The 12,541-nt window shown below is 40.6% G+C and overlaps 1 protein-coding gene across 1 annotated transcript in view; it reads right to left on the bottom strand.

Annotated features, from left to right (window-relative positions):
* Nucleotides 1-12,541, bottom strand: part of PSMB2 (proteasome 20S subunit beta 2) — a 39,354-nt gene that overhangs the window by 3,297 nt on the left and 23,516 nt on the right. Inside the window, exon 4 of the mRNA XM_003891577.3 lies at nt 3,141-3,303. Coding sequence (XP_003891626.1) covers nt 3,141-3,303 — 163 coding nt within the window. The remainder of the gene's footprint in view (nt 1-3,140; nt 3,304-12,541) is intronic.

Below are 12,541 nucleotides of genomic sequence, written 5' to 3' on the forward strand. Positions count from 1 at the left end.
CAATCCCATTTACAATAGATACAAAAATCAAAGAAACTAAAATACCTAGGAAGAAATTTAACCAAGGAGGTAAAAGACCTCTATAACGAAAACTATAAAACACTGATGAAGTAAGTTTAAGAGGATACAAATGAAATGGAAATATACCTCATGCTCATGGATCAGAAGAATTAATATTATTAAGATGACAACACTACCCAAAGAAATTTATATATTCAATGCAATCCCTATCAAAACACCAATGACATGCCTCACAGAATTAGGGAAAAAATCCTAAGATTTGTATGGAACCACAAAAGACTCTGAATAGCTAAAGCAATCCTAAGCAAAAAGAACAAATCTAGTAGTTGATACCACTACCACACTTCAAAATATACCACAAAGTTGTAGTAACCAAAACAGCATGCTACTGGCATAAAAATAGACACACAGACCAATTAAACAGAATAGAGAAATTAAGAAATTAAGCCACATATCTACATTTGACTTTTGATGAAGGTACCAAGAACACACATTGGGGAAAGGACAGTCTCTTCAATAAATGGTGCTAGAAAAACTGGATATCCATACACAGAAGAATAAAACCAGACCCTCACCTCTTACCCTATACAAAATTCAACTCAAAATGGATCAAAGACCTCAATTTAAGACCCGAAACTAGAAGAAAACACAGGGGAAAAGCCTCAGGACATTGATCTGGAAAAAGATTTTATGAATAATCTCATGAACACAGGCAATAAAAGCAAAAATAAACAAATGGGATTATATCAAACTAAAAAATGCTTCTGCATAGCAAAGGAAACAATTGAGCGAAAAGGCAACTACAGAATGGGAGAAAATACATGCAAACTACTCATCCAACAGGGAGTTAACATCCAGAAAATATAAGGAACTGAAATAGCTCAATAGAGAACAAAAATTCAATTAAAAAATGGGCATATGGTGGCCGGGCGCGGTGGCTCAAGCCTGTAATCCCAGCACTTTGGGAGGCCGAGACGGGCGGATCACGAGGTCAGAAGATCGAGACCATCCTGGCTAACACGGTGAAACCCCGTCTCTACTAAAAAACACAAAAAACTAGCCGGGTGAGGTGGCGGGCGCCTGTAGTCCCAGCTACTCGGGAGGCTGAGGCAGGAGAATGGCATAAACCCGGGAGGCGGAGCTTGCAGTGAGCTGAGATCCGGCCACTGCACTCCAGCCTGGGCGACAACAAAGCGAGACTCCGTCTCAAAAAAAAAAAAAAAAAAAAAGGGCATATGATCTCAAAAGACATTTCACAAGACATACAAATGGCCTACAAATATATGGGAAAAAAATGCTCAACATCACTAATCATCACAGAAATGTAAATCACAACTACAATGAGGTAACATCTCATCCCAGTTAGGAATAGCTATTATCAAAAAGACAAAAAATAACAAATGCTGGCAAGAATGTAGAGAAAAGGAAATTCTTTACACACTATTGGTGGGAATGCAAACTAGTATAGCCACTAGGAAGAATAGGATGTTGGTCCCTCAAAAAACTACAAATAGAACTACCATATGATCTGGCAATCCCACAACTGGGAATTTATCCAAAAGAAAGAAAACCATTATATTGGATGAAATCACTATATCACTGGGGAAATACTGCACCCCAGTGTTTACTGCAACACTATTCACAATAGCCAAGATATGGAATCTAGGTGTCTGAGAACAGATCAATGGATACAGAAAATGTGGTAGATATACACCATGAAATACTATTCATCCATAAAAAAGGAAATCCTGTCATTCAATATGAATGGAACTGGAGGATATTCTGTTAAATGAAATAAGCCAGGAACAAAGTTAAAACACTGCACGTTCTCACTCATATGTGGAAGCTAAAAAAGCTGATCTCATAGAAGTAAAAAGTAGAATAGAGGATACTAGAGGCTGAGAAATCCTCTGCAAGGGCTGGGGGACATTTGTTAAAAGATACAAAATTGGCCGGGCACAGTGGCTCACTCTTGTAATTCCAACACTTTGGGAGGGCAAGGCAGGTGGATCACTTGAAGTCAGGAGTTCTAGACCAGCCAGACCAACATGGTGAAACCCTGTCTCTACAAAAAATATAAAAACTAGCCAGGCGTGGTGGCACATGCCTGTAATCCCAGCTACTTGGGAGGCTGAGGCACGAGAATCACTTGAACCTGGGAGGCGGAGGTTGCTGTGAGCCGAGATCACTCCACTGCACTCCAGCCTGGGTGACAGAGGGAGACTCTGCCTCAAACCAAAAAAAAAAAAAAAAAAAAAAGATACAAAATTATGGCTAGACAGAGGAATAAGCTGTACTGTACTGTTCTATACCACTGTAAAATGACTATGGCTCACAATATATAGTTTCAAATAGCTACAAGGAGGATACTAAATGTTCCCAACACAAAATGATAAATGTTTGAGATGATCGATATACCAACTACCCTGATCTGTTTACATGTATTGAAACACCATGATGTACTCTATGAATATATGTACAATTATTATTTGTCAATTACAAAATAAAATTTTTAAAAAGCATCCCTGTATCAGAAGTTTTGCCAAGCTGACGCTTTATGGACAAGCAGAGCGACAGCTTTTTCTTTCAAGAGGGAGCAGCCATTGGGTGACAACCAAGGGAAGGTTCAGATTTGTAGCCTTAGAAAGCTTTGATGTTTAAGCAAAGAAACCTTCAGCTGACATGCTGGGGACCTGTTCATCCTCGCAAGTTCAAAACAAATATACAGCTACTTGCTTTACCCACTCATCCTTTACTGAGATGCCAATAAGCATCTAGGCAAAGCAAAATAAGTGAAAAAACTTGAACTCTTAGAACTGAAGAGCTTTAGAACCCAATAAAAATGTTTTATTCACTATGACATCTATTCCAAACCTCCTTCGAAACAAAACCCAGCTCTAGAGATACGTACTATCTCATTTTGCCTGGCAAAAAATGGGACTTACATCAGCTTTTGGAAGACCGACAGAAGAGTGAAGCTTCCAGAGGGGGACCTGCTTGTGCTTCTTAGGATCTATCCTATTCAAGCCCTGCCACCCAACTCCAAGGGTGGACAAACCTGGGAAGCAGCTGAGGGCAGGGCTCTGCCACTGCTCCCTCCCTAGAGTGTTAATACTTACTTGGTGTGTAGTATCGGTCTAGGATACTGAGAGTCAGGAAGGCACCATAGCCATGGGCTGCAAAAGGAGCCTTGGCCAAGGCTGCAAGGTAGTCCATGTAATAGAGCGCTGGCCCTTCATGCTCATCATAGCCAGCCAGGAGGAGGTTCACATGATATGGGGTCTGCAAAGAAAAGATACGGTAAAGTGATAACTAAAACAGAACACCAACATCTCTTCCCATGGCAAATGAGAATATTCTGACTCTTGAAGAGAAAGAAAATATTAGCAGCAACTGAGTAAATCACAATGAAGTAAAAATGTAGGGAAATCTAGAGGACCTGGAGTATGGTAACAGGCCAAGGGATATCGGCTTGTTCTCTTCGAACAGAAGGGCATTTGGAGCACTTTAGGTATATGAAAAAGCTGCCACCTTCTTAAAGTCCACGGATGAGAACCTGTATAAAAGCACTTCTTTTTTTTTTTTTTTTTTTTTTTTTTGAGACGGAGTCTCGCTGTGTCGCCCAGGCTGGAGTGCAGTGGCCGGATCTCAGCTCACTGCAAGCTCCGCCTCCCGGGTTCACGCCATTCTCCTGCCTCAGCCTCCCGAGTAGCTGGGACTACAGGCGCCCGCCACCTGGCCCGGCTAGTTTTTTGTATTTTTTAGTAGAGACGGGGTTTCACCGTGTTAGCCAGGATGGTCTTGATCTTGTGACCTCGTGATCCGCCCGTCTCGGCCTCCCAAAGTGCTGGGATTACAGGCTTGAGCCACCGCGCCCGGCCTAAAAGCACTTCTTCAAAAGTATTTGATAGCAAAACAGAGTGACTATAGTTAATAATAGCTTAATTGTATATTTTAAAATAACTAAAAGAGTATAATTGGATTGTTTGTCACACAAAGGAGGAATGATTGAGGTGAGAGATACCCCATTTACCCTGATGTGATTATGACACATTTTATGCCTGTATCAAAATATCCCATATACCCAATAAATATATACACTTACTATGAACGCACAAAAATTTAAAACAAAAAAAAAATTTTTAAGCACTGGAAAGGCAAAGCATAGGTGCTCTTTTGTCATTCCTAATGGTTGAAACCAATAAACAATTCTGAGAGTGCCAGGCCACGGACTGAAAAAAGCAGATGCTCCAACCACATCAAATGAAATAAACAAACTCAGTCTGGGCATCTGGACCAATCCCAAATGGTAAACTGTATGCCCACTACTAAAAAAACAACTTATAGCTGGGTGCAGTAGCTCAGAGGTATAATCCCAGCACTTTGGGAAGCTGAGGTGGCAGGCTTGCTTGAGCCCAGAAGTTTGAGACCAGCCTAGGTAACATAGTGGGACTTTGTTTCTACCAAAACACTAAAAAATTAGCTGGGCATGATGGCGCACACCTGTGGTCCCAGCTACTCAGGAGGCTAAGGTGGGAGGATCACTTGAGCCAAGGAGGTCAAGGCTACGGTGAGCCGTGATTGTGCCACTGAACTCCAGCCTGGGTTCAAAAAACAAGAGAAAGAGAGAGAAAAGAAACAACTCATGGGGTGGGAGGGATAGTAAGTCTCAAATATTTAAGTCAAATCACCAGACTTAACTGAAAAGTAATTTTGAGACAAATAAAAAGCAATAAAAAATAATTATAACTTGGATTTATAGGTATCTTTTCTTTGTATTACCTGCAAATCTAAAAACATGAGTTTTATAGAGAACCATGACCGAGTCTGCGTTGCTCTTCATCTCCAAATGGATGATTATTTTTTTCTACACCAGCTGCGCCATTTACCATGTTAAATTCAGTCTGATGCCCCGAGGCATCAGGGGTGGGACTTCGATTTTATATGGCTTTCTTTTTCTCTGCAGGATGTGTTTCTCCTCTTGCATTTACTTCAGCGGGGAGTACGCAGGCCTTGCCCATGGATATGTCCTCATCCCTAAATTTGTGTATGTATTTAATTAAACGCACAGTAAGTGAGACACCTCATTATGAAGCATGAAGTGTAACAGCTAATGGTCCTAAAAGTGGCATTTAACATTCTTTGAACACTGATTAACACGGCCACTTGGCAGCCTTAAAAAACTCACGGTTTTTGCTTTTTTGGGGGGGAGGAGTTGGGAGGGGAGTAACAGGATTTTGTTCTGTCGCCCAGGCTGGAGTGCAGTGGTGCAATCATAGCTCACTGCAGCCTCAAACTCCTAGGCTCAGGCGAATTTCCCACCTCAGCCTCCTGAGCAGCTAGGACTATAGGCACCTACCACCATGCCCTGCTAATTTATTATATTTTTTTAAGAGATGAGGTCTTGGCTGGGCACGGTGGCTCACACCTGTAATCCCAGCATTTTGGGAGGCTGAGGCAGGCAGCTTACTTGAGGTTAGGAGTTTGAGACCCGCCTGGCCAACATGGTGAAACCTTGTCTCTACTAAAAATACAAAAATTAGCCAGGCGTGGTGGCACGAGCCTGTAATCCCAGCTACTTTGGAGGCTGAGTCATGAGAATCACTTGAACTTGGGAGGCAGAGGCTGCAGTGAGCCGAGATGGTGCCATTGCACCACTCTAGCCTGGGCAATAGAGCAAGACTCTATCTCCAAAATAAAAAAAAAAAAGAAATAAAAAGAGAGATGGGGTCTCACTATGTTGCCCAGGCTGGTCTTCAGCTTCTAGGCTCAAGCAATCCTTCCACCTTGGCCTCCCAAAGTGCTGGGATGACAGTCTTGAGCCATCGTGCCTAGCAGGAAACTCATGTTATATACTTAATTGGAATTCTAAGCCAGCTGTGCTAAGTAGGAAGGATTCCTAACATCACCTGGAGATTACAGAGTAGTCCTCACCCCCAAATAAGTTTCTGTTTTAGTGATAAGACAGTGGGTAGTCCCAGAGAGAAGTAAGTTGACCAGCAGTCAAGACTTCTGAGAAGATCATCATCTACCTATCGTATTTCCCAATGAGTAGTGTGCTACACTCTGCCAAGCTCTGGAATTCTCTGTGCATTCTGAGTACTTTCTTAGTAAATCTGACCTTAGGCAAAAAACTTAATTCCTATGAGCTTCTGGGTTTTTTTTTAACATGTAAAACTGGGTTAATTAATCTTTCTCCTTTCTATCTTCTAGGGAATATAATGAAAAAAAATAATAATGGTAAAGCATCCCAAACTCTGGAAGAAAAGATGCTACCAAAAGTCCTACTATATCAACTACATCCCAGTCTGTTTTTGAAAGCTTATCACTTTAAACAACAACAAACCTGCTTTAATTAGCTCCAGATTTTAACAATGCTATTAGTTATATACAAGTGTGAAAACAGTACTGCAAAATCTGGCAGACATAGAATATCTTGGTGTTCTTACAGTTTAAATTAGAAGACAGAATGAGGGAGGAAGAGAGGCAGAATAGCAAAGAGAAACTGGTTTCCCTCCCCAAGAGAATTAATAATACAGTCTTTTACCTATCACAAAGTAAGTTAAATCTTTTTGCTAAGAGGATAAACTCTACTCTTCTCTACTAACTAGCCAGAACACTCGCTGTATAGTTAGCCAAGACAATTTCATCAAGTTGCAATGGTATATTAAGTATTCCCCCAGATACTCAGAGGCCTTAACAAGCAGAACCCAGATGTTTTGTCTTCAATGAAGATCTTGACCATACTATGAGATTCAATTGTTTAGAACAATAAATGTTATTTAAAATCCACTACCAGAAAATTTTAGATGAAAAAGGATGTCAACAGAATTCCAGAAGCAAACTGCATCACTTAATTGGTCTATATAGTATCATTTACTCATGCTTAGGCATCTGACGCACACGTACACTTACCAAAGTTGGTATTCAGAAGCTACAACTCCTGGTATTGAAGATAACTCACAAATTATTGTGTGACTTTGAATTATCAACTTTTGCATGTGTGAGATGCTTAAGCATAAATAAATGGTGTTATCTAGACTAATTAAATCAATACATCTGTGCAACAACTTGCAGTTTGTGAAATTCTTCTCACAATGCTCCACCAAAGATCTCTGGCTTGGCTGGGCACAGTGGCCCACGCCTGTAATCCCAGCACTTTGGGAGGCCAGGGTAGGAGGATTACTTGAGCCTAAGAGTTCAAGACCAGCGTAGGTAGGATGGCAAGACCCTGTCTCGATGGGGGAAAAAAAAAGCTAGGTGAGGTGGCTATTTGGGAGGCTGAGGCAGGAGGATCCTTAAGCCCCGGCATACAGTGAACTATGATGCCCCCACTGCACTCCAGCCTGACTGGCAACAGAGTAAGACCCTATTTCTACCAAATAAAAAGAAAAGTCACTAAACAAATGTGAGAAAGCAGTAAGTGCTACTTCTGAGAAGTGGTTCAAGTTTAAGTCAACTGCCAGCATCTCCATGAATGTACATTTATTGTTGCTTTTTGCTAGGCTTGGGTTCTTCTCTTTCTACCTCCCTCTAGACACAGGGTGCTAAGTAAAGAAAAGCTTAGGATATAGGCTAGGCATTCAGAACTGAACAAAGAGGGGACCAATAGCATAAATAAATAAGAAAGAGTTGGACTGTGACTTTAGAAAAGTTAGTCATTTAATCTCTCTGAATTTTAATTTCTCATTTAAAACACGGGATGATCCCTACTACCAAAGGGCTGCTACAGTGAGGATTCCAAAAGATAATGCATGTGGATAATACGTATAATGCCCGAAACAGTAAAGACTCTATAAACAATGCAAGTATCAGGAGAAGCCCAATTACTTCTGGCACTGAGATATGAGGGAAATTCCTATGTGTCTTCATAAAGGGATATGGAGGGATGTTAGTGCCCAGCACAGTGCCTGACACATGGTAGAAAAGCAGTAAATGAGTTTCCTCCTCTCTCATTCCTGGGACTCTTTCCAGAGGCCCTAAGGTAATGCTGTTCAGTGTCACAAGCATTTGTACTAGACACTTAGAGCATCCCTACTTCTTGGTCAACCTCCCTAACCATGTCATTTCTTCCCTTGTAAATATGTCTATCCTGAGTGGTAAAGCTACTTTCTAGACACTTTTTCATCAGTTCCCTTTGTTCCCCATGATCAATATTACATACTTAAGGATTTGCCTAATTATTCAGGGGAAATGAAAACATTAATCAATAATGAGAGCACTGCCAGGGATCCTCTTTACAAAGAATCTCTTACAAAGTAATCCTTTGCAAAGATTACCAAGAATCTTTTAAAATGAAATCTCTATTCTGTACATGATATAATCTAGCCTTTGGTTGTCTCCACTACTCTAATTGTTTAGATAGTAAGTCTAAGTAGTAAGACAAAGTTATGAGGTCCCCGAGGGGAAGAACTGTAACATACAAGACTAGGCTTCTTCCACAGCATAAGCTAAGACTGAACATTATATATAGTACTGAATTAACCTAAACATCCAAACATTCATTCAAGTGAACCCAAACATTTAGCTAAGATACTCTCTACCCAAAGGCCTTGGCAATCACCATCGATGGTCTGCAATGCAAACACCAACATGTTTAAAGTTGTGTCTAATTGATATACAAAGAAAATATTTTAAATGAACCATCCTGGGACTCAAAATGAATTTTAGCTTCTAGCATGAGGTACCACCAAAATTTTGCCTCTTAATAAAAAGCAGTGAGGGTAGGGTGAGGATAAAACTAGACATATGTATCTTTTCCTCCTTTAATGAGTATGTGATATGAGTTTATTTTTTCACAGTGAAGTGCATTTAGGTCATTTTGAGATTTCTTCATCTATACAGTAAGGATAATAAAAGTACCCATCATTATAAGGTTGTGGTAAGGTTTAGATAAATACATGTAAAGTGCTCAGTGCAATGCCTGATAAATTGTAATAATGCAGATTGACTATTACCACAACACTACCACCACCACTCTTAGGATTTGACTGCATTATCAACAGATTTGACTAGATAGTAAGATCAAGAAGTGGGCTACAGAGAGCCAATAAAATTGTCCAACTTTTGTTGGTTACTAAAAGATCAAATTTAAGAAGAGAGGGGAAATGGCCAATAAGCACATCTCTTATGTACTTCTTTCTGAGACTGAAATAGAGTTCTTAAGTACCTCTGAGCAACTGAGCCCTGCAGAACTGAGCTCAGTGCCACTTTAGACTCTTGTATATTTGGGGGTGGGGATGTGCACTGCACACATGCAAACTTTACTTAAGTTAGATGAAGTGTTTCCTTCCCTCCAACTCTTGTGCATATGACTCCTTGTATATTCCCTCTCTTATGAAAAAGAAACACTGTAGTAAAATTAAGAGTGTGAAAATCCATAAATTTTACAGCTAAAGAGAACAGTTGTGATAAATACACTGAAACAACAAAATCAGCGACAAGAGTCTGGGCGGTGACAAGCAGCGGTGTGACATCTGGCGGAAGCTAAAGTCACAGCAAGGGGGAGAGAGGTGGGCGTGAGGAAGCATCCTGCCAAGCGTGGACACAGAAAAAGAGAGGAATTGACAGTCTTCCTTTGGAGCCAGGCCAGCCTTTGCCACCTCTAATTGAATGGGACGACACTGCTATGAGTGAGGTGCTTTGGAGAATGGTGCAATTTCTTTTTTGACGTGTTGCACCTTGGAATGCTAAGCAGTGAGTGAGGCATACCTTCATTCCTAGCAGGTCAGTAATTTGGAAGAAGATGCAGAACCGCCAATGAGACAAATGAGTTTGTCTAGAGATGAGTGTTTTCATAAACAGACTTCTAAATATACTAAACAGAGACTGGACTTTGAAAGGAACAGTCCATCTGCTATTTCTTTTAGTCCAGGGGATTGTCAAAACTGCCTAAAATTCCATCTTTAGCACTGAGAGGATTTCATGAAAATGCAGTTTACAGACTTGGATGGGATAGAAAACCTCAACTAGTTTACCCAGTATTCCTTTTACAAATGTGGGGATTAAACTTCAAAGAGGAAACAGTAACTTGCCCTAAACCACACAGGTAATTAGCATCAAGAGTCAGGTCCAGAATTCAGGCCTCCCAACTGCAAGTCCTATATGCTTTTCCAGGAAATCATGCTGCCTCCACAAAATGGAAATTAGTGTAAAAATATGATTTGGTATGTAAATGCCATTACACACTCAAATATTTCAGAATGCACTATTTTGCATACTAGCATCTATTGCTCTCTATTTCACTTATCACATCTTTATATGACCAATAACATTTTAAGGATTTTGTTTATTTTGGGAGACAAGGTCTTGCTATTTTGCTCAAGTGAGTGCAGTGGCTATCCACAGGCGCACTCATAGCACACTATAGCCTCAAACTCCTGGGCTCAAGGGAATCCTTCTACCTTAGCTTCCCAAGTAGCTGGGACTATAGGTGGGTGCCTCCATGTCTGCCTAATATTTTAAGTTTTAAAAGGGCAAATTTAATATCATACAATTATGACTCCTCTACAGGGTCTAAAACGATGTAGTAGTTCAATAAATACTCATGATGATAGATTATCAACACCTTAACTGCTTTGCCAATCACCAATTTTTCAATTTCACTAATAAATAAAATGAATCAATTGTTATTTCTTACACCAATGTTTTGAACTCTAGACTTTGTTTGCAATAACCAACAAAATTCACTAGGTATCTTTTTTGGGTGGGTTTGGTGGTGTAATTTTAAAATCTCAATTTCCATTTTGCCATTTTAATTAAAGAAGGACTTCATATGTGAATTGGAATCCCCTATTTCAAACACTTAAAAAAATCTCAAAGCTTTCAGCAACTTCCAATTATTGTGACCTAGTACCTTTCCTAGCTCTAAAAGACTATGGTTCTATGGATGGGGAATCGGGTGGAGAACGACCTATCCTTAATGCCTAAGCAATATGGAATCATTTATACTTTTTTTGTTGTTGTTGTTTTGAGACAGTTTTGTTCTATTGCCCAGGCTAGAGTATAGCGGCACGATCTCAGCTCACTGCAACCTCTGCCTCCCGGGTTCAAGTGATTCTCCTGCCTCAGCCTCTGGAGTAGCTGGGATAACAGGTACATGCCACCACACCCAGCTAATTTTGTATTTTTAGTAGAGATGGGGTTTCACCATGATTGCCTGGCTGGTCTCGAACTCCTGACCTCAAGTGATCCATTCACCTCGGCCTCCCAAAGTGCTAGGATTACAAGTGTGACCCACAACGCCCGGCCTTGAACCCTGACTTTAATCCTCTTGGCTATATTCCTTTTTAAGGAAACCCATGGGTAGATTCAATCTCTTTTAGCCTTAAGTAAAAAATACGCAGTTTATAAAAGGCTTCAACCAAATTCCATGAGTTCCCTGGGACCACAACATAGAATAATTATGAAATGGGTAGATGCCCCAACTAACATCATTTCCACATTTGGAATGTGAATAAGTTCAATAAATGTTTACTTAGCATTTATTACATGAGAAGCATCGTGCCACATGATGAAGATGGGAGTCTGGATCTGAAAGGCACTCACAAGGTAGATGTGGGTAGGAAGGACTCCAGACAGAGGAAACAGTGTATGTGAAGACAAAGAAACAGAGAGGAATATGGAATGTATGGATACTGGTGAACATGGGACACATACACCTGGAGAATTAGGTGACTTCAGCAGGAAGTAGAGAGAGAAACTGGGATGATACTGTTATTGGCCTCCTAGACTAAAGAATATTTACATTAGTATGTAAACCATAGAGCAGCCAGTGAAAATTTGCCACTTCCATCCCTCTGCTGATCCAAGCCTTTTTTCATGACATAGCACATTGGTTAATTGGTGCCAAGGAACCCTGATGTCTCAAATTGATACTCCACCAGTCCCAGCCACTTTCCCTGCTTCTCTTTAACAGAAGACTTTTAGAAAGGAAATACAAACAGATTGCCATTTTAGGATGGTAACTGACAGTTATATGGAAGATAGACTGGGATTAAGACCGAGAGGAAGCGGGGATGGTTAGAGGATCTACAATAGTCTACTCTAGACAGACGATGAGGATCAAACTAAGTAAAAAGTAGAGGGGGCAGAGAGAGAGGAATGAAATATGAGATATATTTAGAAGGTAGAAATGATGGAACTTCACAACTAGTAGAAGAGGTGAGGGAGAAAGAAGAGTTAGGACTCTCGATAAGGGGGACAGTGGCAGTGCAAATGAAAAGAGCTCAAATTGGACCTAATGAGCTTAAGCAGAGCTGTCCAAAGACAGATGGGAAGAGGAAACAGTGTATAACCCAGGTCATGAGACTGAATGAAGAGCCAGCCAGTGAAGAGGTTTCATTCATATGAACACATACACTCTCACACTCGCACATGGAAGACAGTAAAGAAAATGATTACAACAGGACACTATGGCAAAGGTATACCTACGTTGTCATAAGAAATTGAGGGTGACATATGTGGTGGGGGGTGGGGGAGCAGGGTGGGGAGCAAATACAGAAAAAACTTCCCTGATAAA

Source organism: Papio anubis, chromosome 1, assembly GCF_008728515.1.
Source record: "Papio anubis isolate 15944 chromosome 1, Panubis1.0, whole genome shotgun sequence".
NCBI classification, from domain to species: domain Eukaryota; kingdom Metazoa; phylum Chordata; class Mammalia; order Primates; family Cercopithecidae; genus Papio; species Papio anubis.